This window comes from Pantherophis guttatus, chromosome 3, assembly GCF_059756535.1.
Source record: "Pantherophis guttatus breed Tessera chromosome 3, ASM5975653v1, whole genome shotgun sequence".
NCBI classification, from domain to species: Eukaryota; Metazoa; Chordata; class Lepidosauria; order Squamata; family Colubridae; genus Pantherophis; species Pantherophis guttatus.
In genome coordinates this window covers 200,070,434-200,087,302 of record NC_142065.1, presented here as the reverse complement: position 1 = coordinate 200,087,302, position 16,869 = coordinate 200,070,434, and the positions used below count along the sequence as shown (strand labels likewise).

At 45.3% G+C, this 16,869-nt stretch overlaps 1 protein-coding gene and 1 non-coding gene across 2 annotated transcripts in view; one reads left to right on the top strand and one right to left on the bottom strand.

The window, feature by feature from the left end:
* Positions 1–604: 604 nt before the first annotated feature.
* On the top strand, positions 605–677 carry TRNAM-CAU (transfer RNA methionine (anticodon CAU)). The gene has a single exon. It is a non-coding gene; the product is annotated as a tRNA-Met (tRNA).
* A 2,488-nt stretch (positions 678–3,165) lies between these two features.
* TBC1D31 (TBC1 domain family member 31) overlaps positions 3,166–16,869 on the bottom strand; it is a 38,876-nt gene continuing 25,172 nt past the window's right edge. Inside the window, exons 15-22 of the mRNA XM_060681853.2 lie at positions 15,666–15,818; positions 13,095–13,230; positions 10,404–10,496; positions 9,692–9,832; positions 8,840–9,034; positions 7,006–7,156; positions 5,873–5,998; positions 3,166–3,508 (exon numbers count right to left, since the gene is read on the bottom strand). Of these exons, the coding sequence (XP_060537836.2) occupies positions 3,378–3,508; positions 5,873–5,998; positions 7,006–7,156; positions 8,840–9,034; positions 9,692–9,832; positions 10,404–10,496; positions 13,095–13,230; positions 15,666–15,818 (1,126 nt within the window). The 3' untranslated portion in view covers positions 3,166–3,377. The remainder of the gene's footprint in view (positions 3,509–5,872; positions 5,999–7,005; positions 7,157–8,839; positions 9,035–9,691; positions 9,833–10,403; positions 10,497–13,094; positions 13,231–15,665; positions 15,819–16,869) is intronic.

The window sequence follows — 16,869 nt, the reverse complement described above, 5'->3', positions numbered from 1 at the left end:
TTATTATTATTATTATTATTATTATTATTATTACCTTCTCCTCCTCCTCCTCCTCCTCTTCCTGCGGCCTGCCCTAGCCTTCTTTCGCAAAGCTGTTATATCTGGGGTGACCATTAGAGGGCAGCAGAGCGCCGAGGTCCTCTCACGGCTGCCCTCTAGCGGGCATTCAAAATTGTGCTGCCTATTGTTTGCTCCCCGTAGACCTTGGGCGACCCCTGGTTTGCCTATCAAAACCCAGCAGGGGTAGCCAGCTTCCCCTCCCCCGTTGCCCCGTCCCTCTGCTCTAGGGGTCCCCATGATGGTCTAAGACTTGGACAGAATCCTCAACCTTTGCCCACCCGCATTTCTGCCATCGCATTTTTCTCCCGAGGGGGTGTGTGGGAAAAACGTGGGGACGGCTTGTTGGGAGGGGCGGAAATCCTCTCATCCGTTCAATCCGGGGTTGTTTCTTACCGATGCAATCAATTTCTCTAGGGAGGAAAAACTTTGTTTTCCTCCAAGGCCCCCCCCCCCACTTTTTTTTTGTAGTGAAGAAACTAGGTAGGGCGTCTTCTCGGCAGAGTTTTCCTCTTTATGAGGCGATTTTCTGCCCGCTTTTCCATGCGCCTCGTTAGCGCAGTAGGCAGCGCGTCAGTCTCATAATCTGAAGGTCGTGAGTTCGAGCCTCACACGGGGCAGAGCAACTTTTTCGCCCCAACAAGAAAAGGAAAAAAAACAAAACAAACCCCACTCGTTGGACCACCTTAGGTAAGAGGACCCCCTGATGCCATCCAAACGACCTTATTTTTCGGGTGCAAAACGCCTAACGCTACTTCCGGAAGGAGACAAAAGATGAACTAGCTTTGCCTCTTCCAATCCTGTCCTTAGAATTAAACCTGTACTTAATAAGTATATTTCTTATACATTGACTTCTGGGCACACGTGGGCTTACACTAAAATTTACTTTTGTAAAAAAAATATATATAAAATACAATATGGCATTTATTTTAGGGACCAGCATTTGGATTTGCTGCAATTTTAAGATTGCTTTTCCTTCAAACAGAGCAGTTTGTGATTTTCAGCCAAAGTGCCAGATTTATTATTTTTTTAAAAGTGTATTTGGATCTTTTTAGACAACATGATCCTATTTTATTCAAAAAGTACACTCAGAAATCCTTTGGCTGTTCTTAAAGCCAAAAAAACCGTGATCAATGAATGAAAGTGATTTTTCAATTTCAAAACAATTTTAAGACAGGTGGATTTCAACTCCCATGGCTGACTGGGGCAATCTGGGAGTTGAAGTCCATACATCTGTAAAGCTTGCAGCTTGCATTCCCAAAGAACACCCACACATCCACATTTTTTGTGAGTTAGCCTGCGGTGCTAAATTTTGGCTAATTTTTGACACTCTGCATGAAAACCTTCCCTCTGGCCATCTGTAAGATTGTGTGAACCATCAAAATAGGATTCACGAACCAAGATAAGTACATTGATGCACCTCTGTAGTTTCTGGAGAATGAACGTTGTCACTAGACTGGCAAATCAGATTAACAGAGGTGGAAGGGACCTTGTAGGTCATCTAGACCACCCCTCCACCCTGGCCAAGCAGGAGACCCTACACCAGGGCTTTCCAACCTTGGCAACTTTAAGACTTGTAGACTTCAACTCCCAGAATTCCTCAGCCAGCAAAGCTTTGCTGAGGAATTCTGGGAGTTGAAGTCCACAAGCTTTGCTGGCTGAGGAATTCTGGGAGTTGAAGTCCACAAGTCTTAAAAGTTGCCAAGGTTGGAGACTCGTGCCCTACACCATTTCTGACAAACGGCAATCCAGTCTCTTCTTGAAAGCTTCCAGTGATGAAGCTCCCACAACTTCCGAAGGCAACTTCTGTTCCCTTAGTTGTTCTCAGCATGAGAAAAATCCCGGCTTCTGGGATTTACAAATGGCAGCCATTCCAGGTATGAATGACACCAGAAGCCAGATGCCTCTTAAAAGGATTTGTCTTGTGTGCTTGTTGTTACCCACATTGGTGATCAGAACTGCACAATCACAGCACAATCAAGAGATTTAATAGATGGACTCTTTCACAATGCTGTGATTTGCAGTGGCGACATCCCTAGGAATGGCTGCCCAGCTTTCTCTTGGTCTAACAACTCTTCCATTGGGAATTTTCTATTAGGATACAACAACCAGAATGGATTCCCACTAGAGAATCGGTCAACCTTGTGGGCCTCTGAAGCTAAGTAGGGTCAGGCTGGGCGGGCAGTTGGGTGGGAGACTAATGTACAGCTGTTGGTTTCACTGGGAGGCTGAAAAAAACCCCATCGTAGAGGGAAACGGCAGGCTTTTTCTGGGTTAAAAGCCAAAGTTTGACATCTGGATGACATCCTTATTTTTTTTCTGGGATCAGTGTGATGATTGCAACTGGTGAGGTTCAGGCTGACACTAGGAGCCTAGTCTAAGGTTGGTCGTTGGAATGGATTTCAGAGGACTTCTTCAATAATGCACAAGGGCAAATGCAACAGACCATTGTCCCCTGGAGATGCTGAAATCAAGTCTGTTTTCAAGCTCAGGTAAGATGTACAACAGGTATGCCAACATGCGGCAAATTTTCCCCAATGAATCACTCTCCAAATATTATTATTGTTAGTTGCAAAGTCATGTCCGACACATCACGACCCTATGGACAATGTTCCTCCAGGCGTTCCTGTCCTCTACCATCCTCTGGAGTCCATTTAAGATCATGCCTACTGCTTCAGTGACTCCATCCAGCCACCTCGTTCTCCGTCATCCCTTTCTTCTTTTACCCTCGGTCTTTCCCAGCATTAGGCTCTTCTCCAGTGAGTCCTCCCTTCTCATTAGGTGGCCAAAGTATTTGTGAACTTTTTATTATAGAATATTAAATATTCTATACTCCAAATATTACTCTTGGCATTTCCTCACGTAAACTTCCTTTGCCAAATCACATCTCCAAAATCCAATAGATCCTTTCGTAGTAAGCACTCCGGATTTGGACAGGACTTAAGTTCTATTAATTTATTTTAATAAAAGCCTTGAATCGGCTGCCAGAAGGCAGACAGACCAAAAGATCAACAGAAATAAAAGAAAAATCCTGAAGGAACACCCCCCTACCCCGCCAGTCATTGCTTTTTCAGCTCTTACCCACCAACAATTCTGCGATTCGGAAGATAAATTGCAACTGTTTATTTAAAACGTATTTAAAATACTGGCTAAAAGTTTAAAAGATCCCATCTTTGTTCAAAGATTTTATTTTTATATACAAAAATAATTCTAAAAAGGTATTTTGAAAACATGATGCAAAATCAATCTCTTCTTCCTGGAATCTCATTGAACAAGTCCATGGAGAGCTGGATCTTCAGCTCTCTCTCTTCAGCTCTCTCTCACTGGGCCTCTGGTGGTAAACTTGCCTTCCCCCGAGCGTGAGACATGAGCTTCTTTCTGAGTTGTCTAACTTCAGCCATTATTTCCCGTTCTTTCGATTCCAGCTCCTGCCGTCCTCGATCTAAAGAGACTGGAAAGGTGAAAAGAGGCCTTTTAAAAAAAAACGATCGGTTACAACATCAGCATCACAAGCTCAGTGACTATATCTTTGAAGAGCCAAGAAGCAGCCAGCTGTTTTATTCTGAGAGGACAAATGTCCCTAGGGATTCTATAGGCCAGTGTTGGTGAACCTTTTTGGTGCCGAGTGCCGAAACGGGAACGTACATGCATGCTGGAAACTGGAACAGCAGTCGCCTGGTGCGCATGCGTGCACTGGGAAGATGATCTTCTGGTTTCCAGCGTGCACATGCGCTCCAGCCATGTTTCTGGCATGCATGCATGCGCGAAGACCAGCTACCCGGTGCACATGTGCACGCCGGAAACTGGAAGTTCATCTTCCCAGCAGGCGCATGTGGCTGTTCTTTGGATTTCTGGCACTCCCACGCACGTGAAGACCAGCTGGCCGGCTCGCCAGAACCCGGAAGAGCAATGGGCGATGGCTCACGTGCCCGGAGAAATGGCTCTGCGTGCCACTTTTAGCACATGTGCCATCACGGCTATAGGCAATCCCTATAAGCAGAGATGGTATTCAGCAGTTTCTGACCGGTTCTGGAGAACCGGTAGCGGAAATTTTGAGTGGTTTGGAGAACCGAAAAATACCACCTCTGACTGGCCCCACCCCCATCTATTCTCTGCCTCCCGAGTTCCAGCTGATCGGGAGGAAATGGGGATTTTGCAATAACCTTGCGGGGAGGGAATGGAGATTTTACAGTATCCTTCCCCTGCCACACCCATCAAGCCACACCCACCAAGCCATGCCATGCCACGCCCACAGAACCTGTAGTAAAAATTTTTGAATCCCACCACTCACTGCCTATAAAGGTTCTGTAAGGTAGGATATTTATTTATTTATATTTATTTGCTGCCCATCTCACAGTTGAGGTGATTCAGGGCATATTATGGGTCTCTTCTGTTATGGATGTACATCTGGTCTTCTCAGTGGGTGTCCCTTCTCTATGAAACATCATTCCCCCCCCAAGCTATGACTGGCCCCCACCTTGTTGCTTTTTCCAAAAGGCCCCAAATATGTGTTTTTTGTCAATGGGTTTGAGACCCCAAAGGGAGATGGAGCTGATCAGTTGGTTGATTTCAATGTGTGTCTGCTGCCATGGGGAGAAGGGGGGAGGTTTTATGAGTTTTTATTTTTGTGGGTTTTTAATATTGAAAGCCACCTGGAGCTACCTCTGTGTGAATTAGGCGGCCACATAAATGAGTATAATAAATAAATAAAGTGAAAGCAAACAGAACTTAACCATCCAAATGGATGCTGGAAGGCAGAGGAAATATACATTTATTCAGAGCAGGTTTTTTAAAAAATAAATCACTGTTTTGCCCTTCCACTGTTTGATTCAGAAGTTTGGGTCACATCTGGATCTGAGGAGCTGTATGTTGTGGTCCGCCAGCAACCTGCGGAGCTGGCAGCAGAGTTGGACAGTGAGGAGGCTGGGGAGAACCATGGGCCAGTCCTGGAGTCTGGGGAAGGCCCAGACGAGGGCTCTGCGTCAGAGGCAGAGATAGGGCCAGGGCCATCTGGGAGTTATGCGCGGATTCCAGAGCCTCAGAGTCGGACAGCAGAGAGGCAGAGGAACAGGAGGAGCGTGTTCCTAGTGCGCGCATGCGCAGAGTTGCCAGAAGGCACAAACAATTAAAACAAAAGGGATGACTCAGGAGTAAGGCCTGGAGATGATTGGCCTCTCCCATAAGGCTTAAAAGAGGAACAAAGGCACGTGGGCCCTTTGCAGGAAAGCAACGTTGTTAATTCTGTTCCCAGTTGGCATCTTTGTTTGATTCTTCCAAAGGACCTTTTGCAACTAATTGGGACTCAGCTGTGAATGAACGTAATTCACAGCTGTTGCAATAAAAGAGGTTTTTGGAACTACTTGTGTGTTTTAACGACTCAGGAAGCCTAGGTCACAACACTGTAGAATTTGTAATCCCAATGCATCTGAATGGTACCAGGGTGGGGAAACTGACTGTACCGTGATTTCAATCTTGTCCTTCCTTGCAGAGAATAAGAAAGATGGCCCTGATGGAGAATTTAAGTTCAAAAGAAGCAGAAATTATGTGGAAGAGGCTCAGACAGACACTTCCCTAATTCACATGAGTATAAGGAGGGGCGGACGTACAACCCCAACCAGATCTGTTATTACGGCTCCTCTCAATAAAAATAGCTTTAACCTTCCATGATTCCGAATTTGGTCTACATCTTTTCACCTTCAACAAGCTATTTGATTGCAAGTATTATTTATGGCTACCAGCAGCAACCAGATGCAAGAGCAGATTGTCACGCTTAAATATTTTCTCCTTCAAAAGAAACCCATGTTTTGCCACTTACAGTGGATGGAGGAATCTCCCCCAGAGGATTCGTTTAAACAGGCATTGCCATGTTGCATCTTCCGAGGTTCCTGATGCCATTCTGAACCTTCTTGAGTCTTGGAGGTTCTCAGATCCCGCAGTCGCTCTGTAAAAAGTGGACGCGTTTGAAATATGTTCGGCCAGATAATGTACTTTTGATTTTTATGTATAGGATATTCCTTGGGTTGGCCTATAAAACACTTGTTTTTTTTTAAAAAAACCAATTTAATTCATAATACATAAGCTACCCCAAAATCTTCTGGAGTAGGTGGCTGTAATAAATTTATTAAGTATTTGTTTAAATACTTAATACTTAATAATATTTGTTTAAATCCAATACAGTAATGGCTAACCTTTTCCAGACCGAGTGCCCAAAGGGCGTGCATGTGTGCAGGTCCCCTCGGCACTCCCAAAATGCAATGCGTGCGCTGCCCCGCACATGCGCCCCACCCCCTGCATCGCCCCCCGCACATGACCCCCCGCGCACGCATCCTGCATGTGCCCCGTCCCCTGCGCATGCACAGCAGAGACCCGAAGACCAGCTGGCCAGTAGGAGGCATGCGCGGCGGAGCTGAACTGGGACGACGGCTTGCGTGCGCACAGAGAGAACGCTGCGTGCCACCTCTGGTACGCGTGCCATAGATTCGCCATCACGGTTCTAATACCCTCTCAAGTAGCTGTAATGTTTGGCAAGATGTAGTTTTTTTAAAAAAAACGATGATACCCATTGTAATGTAAATATAGCAAAAGTGAGGAGGTGGATTGTTCTCTCTAAAGCAGCGTTCCCCAATCTTTCTGGGCTGATGGTCCAGCATGTGGGGAGGGGGGAAGGTTGTGTGTGAGGGGCAGGTGCACCGGAAGCTTGCGCAAGGGGGGTTGCGAGCATGTGCTGGCCTGCCGTTCACACAGCCCGGTTGTGAATAGCCCACGGCCTGGTAGTGGGCCACGGCCCTCAGGTTGTCTTCAGGGCAGTGTTTCTCAACCTTGGCAAGTTTAAGATGGGTGGACCTCAGCTCCCAGAAGTCCCAGCGGCCGTAATACATGTCTCATGAACGAAATCATGGAGATTTCTGTAGGTCTGTTCTGCCGTGTACAAACAGCTCCTCCACTCACCAAAATAGCCATCTCCGTCCTGAAGCTTTACTGCCAGTTCTATGGCGTCATTCATTTCTTGGTTCAGAAACCGCTTCCTGTTGGCATCCGAAGCAGCAATGATGTCCAGCTGTGCTGTCAGCTGCTCTTTTTTTACCATGGTTTCATCCAGCTAAAATGGGAGAAAACAGCAGGACGTTTCCATTAGAAAAGGAGAAAGCAGGAAGAGGGAAGGATTCTCTCCACAACTAAAAGCCCCTCAAAGTGACACCATCGCATGAAAAAAAACAAAACAAAACAAAAAAAACAAAAAAAAAAAAAAACAAGGACACAAGAAATGTGACCATGACTCAAGAGAATGAGTACAAGTAGTCCTTGAACCTGATATCTGAGGGGTCCTTGGTGCTTTCTGAGCTTGCTTGTTTTTTTTGCAGATGTTTCATTACCCAAACTAAGTACAGGTAGTCCTTGAGTTACGACTACAATAGAGCCCAAAATTGGCGTTGCTAAGTGGAACATTTGTTAAGTGAGTTTTGTCCCATTTTACGATCTTGTTTTGCCATGGTTGTTAAGCATTTGTTCCCCATTAACATTTTAATTGAGTTATAAAGCAATGTAAAATACAAAATAAATAGGAAAGCAGGTGGGGTGGGGTGGGAAGCGAAAGAGGAAGTGAGGAAAGATAAGGAAAAAAAAAGAAAAGAAAAGAAAAAGCATTAACTTCCAACTCTCTCTGTTACAGTAAAATAAGGCATTAACATCAAATCACAACTTTTGGCTTTTTATATATATTATATATATATATATATAATAATATAAACAAGCCATTTCTATAAAGAACGAATCACTGCATTTATCAAGTTAGTAACCAGATTGTTAAGTGAATTTGAATTCCCCCCATTGACTTTGCTTGTCAGAAGGTGGCAAAAACTGAACATATGGCCCTGGAACACTGCAACCGTCATAAAGACGAAGGCTGTTGCCAAGTGGCCGAATTTTGATCATGTGACCAGAGGGATGCTGCAAGAGTCGTCAGTGTGAAAAATGGTCACTTTTTTCAGTGCTGTTGTAACTTTGAACGGTCTCTAAATGAACTGTTGTAAGTCGAGGACTAACTATCACATCATCGGTGCTAGTCTGCTATCACTAACATGACCAACACTGATGATGTTAGTGTTGTGGTCCGCCAGTAGCCTGCAGACCTGGCAGCGGAGTCGGACAGTGAGGAGGCTGGGGAGGACAATGGGCCAGTCCTGGAGTCAGGGGAAGGCCCGGATGAGGGCTCTGCCTCGAAGGCAGAGATGGGGCCAGGGCCATCTGGGAGCGATGCGCGGACTCCGGAGCCTCCAGAGAAGAGTTGCCAGAAGGCAAGAGCAGCTAAAGCAAAAAGGACGACTTGGGAGTAAGGCCAAGAGATGATTGGCTCCTCCCATAAGGCTTAAAAGAGCAGCAAAGGGTCTTGGGCTCTTTGTAGGAAAGCAACATTGATTCCAGTGCTTCTTGTCAGCGTCTCTTGAACTTTGTGGGGGTTTTGCCAAGAAAAGCCTTTGGCAGGTTGCCAAAGACATCAAAGATTGGTGATAAGGCCGAAGAATTTGTTTTGGACTAAAGCTGAGAATGGATTAATTCTCAGTTGTTTTAATAAAATAAGTTTGTTCAGGACTGAATTGTATTTGGTAATCACTACTTGGGCCTCGGTCGCAACAGTTACCTAGTTTGGGTAATGAAATGTCTGCAAGAAAACAACCAAGCTCAGAGACCACCAAGGACCCCTCAGATTTCAGGTTCTCACCCTTTCACCCTGCCGTGGACAGAACAGCAGAGGCCAATCTTTAGCAGACTTTTAGCCACTCACCTTTTCGGTCAACTCTTCCTTCATTGCCTCAAGCAGATTAACTTCCGCCATTCTGGTCTTGTGAAGGAGTTCGGCCACCTCTTGGTATCGTTGGTCCCGGTCCATGTCATCACAGATTCGCTTGTGGAGAAGCTCCACTTGCCAATTTACGTCAATGTTTTCTTGATGGGCTTTAGCCAAAGATTCTTCAAGCACCTAAAGTGACACAAATCGCGTCAGAGAGCACCAGAAATGAAGCTGCACATCTTCCTTCGAGCAAATGTCGATGGAGATTCCCAGTTCACCCAGGTCATGATTGTCCCAAAGGTGGTTTTTCAAGAGGCAACTGGACTTTCTGGTTTTTCTTTGAAGACGTTTCGCTTCTCATCCAAGAAGCTTCTTCAGTTCTTGGATGAGAAGCGAAATGGCCGAAGAGGTTGTAGAAAAAATGCTTTTAAAAGTTAAAAAAAAAGTCTCTGATGATTGTGCGGCTCAGCTGGGATTGTCAGAGCCCTTTAAAAGCATTTTTTTACAACTTCTTTGGCCAAAGAGGTTGTAGAAAAAATGCTTTTAAAAGTTAAAAAAAAAAAAAAGTTGGCCACGCCCACCCAGTCACATTACCCACCAAGCCACGCCCACAGAACCGGTAGTAACAAATTTTACATTTCACCACTGCTCCATTCCCACCCCACTCTGGGGCCAGCCAGAGGTGGCATTTGCCGGTTCTCAGAACTACTCAAAATTTCCACTACTGGTTCTCCAGAACCTGTCAGAACCTGCTGAATTTCACCCCTGGGCCAATGGTCAGTGAATTTAGCAACAGAAGCCCCAAATATCTGGAGCACGTTTGATGGTCTTGCATGAGTCCCTCACTTCATGAACTTTCTGATTTCCTCCTTGTTCTGCTTCAATCAACCTCTGAAATAAACGTTCTTCAAGATCAGCTTTCCTCCGGCTGGTGTCCATCTCCCCTTTGACTTCTTGTGTCATGGCTTCCTGCTCTTTGACAAGTTTCTGATTAAAAAAGAAAAGAAAAGCCAATAGTGGGATAATGAACTCCAAATCAAAATTTAAAAAATATTTCCCCCCCCCAAAAAAAACAAAAAACAAACAAACGATAGGAGTCTCTCACAAGGGGGAATACTGCATGGTGGCATAATTCCATTCATAGTCATGCTAAGTTAGTTTGTCTCAAAGGTGCTTTTTTCAAGAGGCAAGTGGACTTTCTGGTTTTTCTTTGAAGACGTTTTGCTTCTCATCCAAGAAGCTTCTTCAACTCTGGCTTGGATGAGAAGTGAAACATCTTCAAAGAAAAACCAAAAAGTCTAGTTGCCTCTTGAAAAAGCAGTAGGCGTGAGCTTAAATGGACTCCAGAGGATGGTAGAGGACAAGAAGGCCTGGAGGAATGTTGTCCATGGGGTCGCGATGCGTCAGACACGACTTCGCAACTAACAACAACAAAAATCCAATTTTTACCCGAAGCCAATGCAAGCCAAATATATAAGCTAGGATTCCTTTGGCACTCATAGAACAGGCCTAGATTGCCTGGTTATACCTCTGGTATACCTAAATTCTGGTCACATACCTGTTCAAAAAGTCGCCGCTGAGTTTCGAGCTCCATCTGCCGCACCTCGACATCTCGAATGGTAGCTGCCGTTTCTTCTTCTCGCATGGACGCCTACAGCAAACACAGGTGGTCACACCAAAGCAGCAAAATTGTTTACCTTTTCCCACTTTTTCTACCCTTTCTCATTTTTCTAGTAGGAAAATATTAAAAATGGCAGGAGTTGTATTCTTGCCTCTTGTGAAAAGTATTTCGCCGCACATTTTTTCACCATTTCTAAACCAGGAACAGAGGTGGAAGTTTGTTATTCACAGACGTGTGACTTACAATGCAGGTGGGCAGCTTTGTGTATGTATATTAACCCGTACAGTGTGGCTGCAGTATTATTATTTATATCCTTTTTATTATCTTCTTTACTTCCCTCTTTTACCAGTATTATTATTCTCTCTGTTGCTTTGCAAGTACACTGAGTGCTTTGTACTGGAGACAAATTTCTTGCGCCTATAACCACACTTGGCTAAATAAAAGTATTCCATTCCATTGTTTTCTACTGCTTGCCTGGTTTTAGAAGATTTCATAAGAGATGTGGGCTCCTCTATCAAGGTTGAGAGGGAAGGAATCTCGACCCAGCACACCATGTAACTGAGGTCAGATTTCTGAGAATGAGTTTGCAGAAAGTTTCAATTACGTTCAGCCCATGGCTGCAGTAGGGTGGACTGTTGTCTGGATTCCCAGAAGGGAGGGCTGCATTCCAGAGGAGCAAGAACAAGAGAAGAAATGTGTGTGGGAGAAAGAGGGTAAAGAGGGTTCCTCCCAGTGGTGGGATTCAGCCGGTTCTGTCCGGATCGCACGAACTGGTAACGGCGACTATGGGAGCTTCTGCCCACCCACTCGGACGTAATGTGTGACTACTGTGCGTGCGCGGAAGGCTGTGCGCATGTACAGCGGTGGCCTGTGCGGTTCACATTTGCGAACCGGTAGGGAAGGTAAGTGAATCCCACTTCTGGTTCCTCCCTAGTAATTTTCCGAGTAGATGTTTAATGGTGCAAGTGGTCCGTTTTAGTTTGGTAAGACTTCTGCGTATAGATAAAGAAAGGAAACTGCTTAGATTAGAAGAAGTTCAGTGTATAACTTTCTTGGTTTTTGCAACCAGATATCAGCAAGGATTTTTGTATCTGTCAGCCTCTATGATGCTTGCTTGCTTTTGGTTGCTATAGTAATGGGAGGGGGGAGGTAATTTAGGGATTTGGGAGGGGGGAAGTGAGCTGGTGGAGATGTCTCTTGAAAGGGAGGGAAACTCTCACTGCCTTCGTAACAGCTCCAGGGAGTGCTGATAACACTCAAGGTCAACCATTCCGGCATACCAGATAGATGTATGTTCAGATGCATCTGAAGAAGCACCCCACATGACACCTGGGGGAAGATGTGGATTGGACATTCAACTTGGGTCCTTGGAGGGAGGGATTTGGGGATGCTTTCAATATTTATTTATTGATTTATTGATTGATTGATTGGTTCGATTTATACGCCGCCCTTTTCTGGAGACTCAGGGCGGCTTACAATGCGTTAAGCAATAGCCTGCATACTTTTGTATATACCTGCTTAGTAGGGCTTTCGCCCCCCCCCCAAAGCGGTGTTCTTTTTTATACAAAGTCAGCTTATTGCCCCCACAAACCGGGTCCTCATTTTACCTACCTCGGAAGGATGGAAGGCTGAGTCAACCTTGAGCCTGGTGAGATTTAAACTTGCAGTAATTGCAGGCAGCTGTTACTTAACAGTGCTTTAGTCTGCTGCGCCACCAAGGCTCACTGAAAATATGTAATTTTTGCATCTATTGCCTCAGACTTTCCTTTCGTTGCATTCAGTTCATACTCAGTAAAAGAACCTTTCTCTACAAACATGGAGTTGGGGTTTTCCTTTCTTGAGTTTTGAACGGAGGCACACCTGGCAATATCTTTCTCAACTTGAAATGGTAGAAAAGCATCCCATCCAAGTTGGGTTATTATGGTCGGAAGTGGGTTTGAGAGTCACGGAGAAAGGATTCTGTGGCTGAACGTCAGCTTGAGTCAAAAAATTGTTCACTTTAGAGTTGGGGGACAAGAGGAAGCCAAATAAAGTAGGCAGTCTGCAACTAGAATCTGATGCCCAAAACCCCTAAGAAATGTCCTGGAGTATCAAATGAAAATCTTTGTGGTCCACCATTTTCTAATCTAGAATAATCATCAGGAGTCCTAGAAATGACCAGCAAGGCACATTGTCCTGCTCTTATTTTCCACTCTGAGACACTGGAGATTTGTATCTAGCCATCATGGCCACTAACCTGTCCACTAGGAATTTAATTTGCCCCTCTTTTAATGCCAGGCAAATTGGCCATCATTCATTTCAACAAATGTCAGAATTTCTCTATGGGTGGTGTTAAGTAGGACAACCTTAATCTGTCCTGAATCTATACCACTCTCCAGCTTTCTGGAGGACCTATGGAAAAAATCCTAAACCCTTTGGTTAACATTTTTGAGATCTGTTGGATTCCAACTCCCCGCAGACATGGCCATTGATTGGAGCTATGGTTTAATAAGCCTGGAAGAGTCCAGGAACAGGGAAATGTGGTCTCGACTTGTTCCCTGGGAGGAACCGAGGAAGCCGGTCAAACAAAAGTGCCAGAACTGCAGATGTCCCTGTTCTCTTGCTTACAGGCGAAGTGGTACAGGTTACCTTTCTTGCAATTTCATCGTCCAGTCTTTTAAGCTCCATTTCCCGCTGATCTTGCTGGTATTTTAGAAAGCGTCTCCGTGCGGTTTCCACCAACTGCAGCTCCTTCACTTTCATTTCTCTCTTGACGGCAGCTAACCTTCAGGGCCAAAAAGAAAAGAGGGCTTGAGAAGGGCAGGAACACATGGATGGATGAATGCAAACGGGCCAATGGTGTACTTCAAGACATGGGGAAGTTTTTATGATTGGTTAGAAAAGAAATATAAATAAAGATAGAGAGATGAAGTGGACAGGGAAAAGACAAATAAGAGAAAAGACAATGAAAAGAATAGAAACTCAGATGACGCCTAGGTAAATGGAAAAGGGCGGAAGAGAAAAAGTGTTACTATAAAAGTGTACATGAATGATAAAACAGATATAATTATTAAACAAAAAAGAATTTGAAATGAAGATATATGTAAATAGAAAATCGGGGCTGCTCAAATACCATTCTTGATTAAATTGAAAATTGACACAACAAAGGAGTGGGAAAGGAGAGAGGAATAGAGAGAGAGAAGGAGGGGAGAAGAGAGGAAAGGAGAGAGAGGGATAGAAGAGAGGGAAAAGGAGAGGAAGAAAAGGAAGGGGAAAGAAGAGTAGGAGAGAGAGTTAGAAAGGGAGGAAGAAGAGAGGAGCGGGAGAAGGGGAGGGGAAGTAGAAGGGGAGGAGAGGAGGAATGAAGAAAGGAGAAAGGGACAGAAGAAGGAAGAGGAGGGAAGAAGAAGAGGAATGGTTGTGGTACAACAAAGAAGAGGAAATGGTAAAAGAGCAGCCCCGAACAGATAAAAATGAAAGTTAAAGGATAAGATGAATGATCAGTGATTAATGATGGATAAGAGACTACACTTAAATATGTTTATGAGTAATAAAAATAAAAACTATATATATATATATAGTCTCATTTGTCATTTTCAGGCTGGTGTTTTCGGCTTCGTGCTTCTAGGAGCAATGTGAGATCGCAGCTGTTTCTTCCTTTTAACTTAACAGCTGCAATCTCACATTGCTCCTAGAAGCACGAAGCCGAAAACACCAGCCTGAAGATGACGAATGACATTTGGGCAGCTCATCCTAAATTAGCTCCATTGGAGGAGGCAAAGGACTCTCATGATCCTCCATTCTGTTAGTGGCCAATCAGATTTCTGAGAATGCTAGATAGAAGAAGAAAAACAATAGATCTCTCTCTTGATTTACACTTTGGTTTTGTAAACTGCCCTCCCATTAAGCTCCCAGGTGCAACTCAAGGTGCTGTTGGTTGTACAAGGCCCTTCATGAGCTGGGGCCAGATTTGAGGGACTGCCTGCCTCCAGTTGTCTCTACGCATGCATGAGTTCCAGCAGGAGGGGGGCATGCTCTGGGTCCCACTGATTAAAGAATGCCATTCTTTAATCAGCGGGTGGACATTTTTAGCCACGGTGCCTGCCCTTTGGAAGCACCTATCTCATTAAATCAGATGGGATCTGATATTGCTGGCCATTGGTTCAGAGTTAGCAGGGCCCAGTTGTTACTGCTGGAGAGATTACCTTTGGTGGGCATTCTTTTGCTCTGGTTATGTGTAATTCTTTTATTATTATTATTTGTACTCTTGCTTTTAAATTTGTTTGCTGCCCAAAATCACACTGACAAGATGAGACACCATATAAATAAAATAAAATACAAAATAAAATAAACGATCATGCTTTAGTAAATTAAATTTGAGTAGCATTCTGTCTTGGTCTTAAAATTGGAGGAAGAAACATCATGGACCCATGCCAATGACGTATGGGTCCCAGACCTCTGTCCAGACATGAGTTCAGAGGAGAAGTTTGAGTCAGCAGAGGAAAGAGCCCAGCTGAGTGATGGCCTGGGGGCTCAGAGAGTGCTAGCCTGATAGAGCAGCTTCAGCTGGGTGATTGGACAACCAACAGGCTGAGGCTGAGGGAGGGGAGCCGCAGCTGCATCGAGTTAGCTACAGAAAGGACTGGGAGCAGCTGCCTCCTGTTGAGGAAGTGGTGGAATCCACACCACCTCCCGATTCAAGGTCAGGCAGGTCAGAGAGGAGACAGGCAGAACACTGGTCAGCTAGAGTACTCATGAGGAGACAACCTCGCCTCTCATGAATGGCTGCACAGACGTCGCCTACTTAATCCCGCCTCGAGGACTTGGAAAGTTGCTGGAGCAACGTGCTGAGTTCCGTGCCTTGTGTGCTCAAGCCGTGTGTCCTGTCCTGTCTGAATCATGGACTGCTTTCCTGGACTTTGTGTGTGCCTGTTACCCAGACTTGGTTACCCAGTGACTCTTGCCGTGCTGAGCTCAGAATCCGAACCTGCGCAACAGGGGTGCTTTCTGAGGGCAGGGTTGTCTGCTGGCTGTCAGAATTCAGAATCAGTTTCTAAGCAACCCCAGGGTGATCCATTATAACTTCAAACGGTTGCTAAGTGACCGGTTGTAAGTTGAGGATTATCTGAAACAGGATTTTTTGTTTTTTTTCTCTGAAGTTCAGCATTCAGTTTCCAGACAACTACCACTTGGGAGCAAAGAATGTAACCCTGAACCCACCGCCGCCTCTGTTCCGCTAGTTTTTCTTCTTCGGTGAGGAGAATCTTCCTCCTCTGCTCCTCGGCTTCTTGAAGCAGCTCCTGCTTCCGATACCATGTTTCATCTTCTACTCGGTGCTCGATTGCTTTGGCTTCAATTTCATGCAGCAGCTGCCTGCAAGGAAGCATTTAATCGGTATTGTTCTGCTGCAAGGGTCAAGGAAACATGTGGTCCTCCCCAGACTGGGCAGGAAAAGGAGGTTAATCTTGTTTTCAGCTACTGAATAACTCACGCTTCATCTGATCAGCGTGATACATATTCGGGTTACAGGGTCAAAGCCAAACTTTCTCCACACTGGAGAACATTGACCGAAGGAATTCACAGAATGCAGGGGTAGTGATACTCGTTTTCTTTCTGACAATAATCCCCCCAACACTTTCTTCTCTATCTCCCAAACATCAGACAGCAGAGAAGAGACAGACAGTTCATCTCCCAAAGAGGCGGATCAGTTTACGCTGAGTTCATACACATGTTATCAGCTTACAACCTCAAGATCTCATTAAGGTCTTCAAAGTGAACTCACAAGGAGAAATAAATCAGTCTAGTTTATATTCTACAAAAGTCCAGCAACAGGCGTTTCCAACCTCCCAGTTGTCCCTATTTCAATCTTCTTGGTCAGCAAAGGGGCCCTGCTTGCTACAAATAATGGATGGATATTGTAGTCCTAACATAGCCCAGCATGGGCTTTCTTCAAACACTGGCACTTTAAGGGCACCGATTGTATTAATAATGATTGGGGATGTGAAGATGTGCTAGGACCATGATGATGCCACAGGTGGCACGTGGAGCCATCTCTGCGGGCACACGAGCCGTTGCCCTAGGTCAGCTCTACTGTGCATGCATGTGCGCCTCCTGCAGGCCAGCTGATTTTCGGGTCTCTGCCGCGCATGCAGGAGATGCGCACGCATGCACAGGGAGACCGGGGTGTGTGTTGGATGCGCATGTGCGGGGGCTGGCGCCTCCTCTGTGCCCCGTTTTTGGTCCCAGGAGGCTTCAGGGAGGCCTGCTAGGCCCAAAATGGGACGTAGTGGTGGGTGGTTGCACGCACATGCGCAGGGGAATGCGAGGGGGGGCATCCGAGGAAAAAAGGGTTTCACCACCTGAGGCATCACACACTTTCAGCACCTGAGGAAAAAAAGGTTAGCCATCACTGTGCTAGAACAAT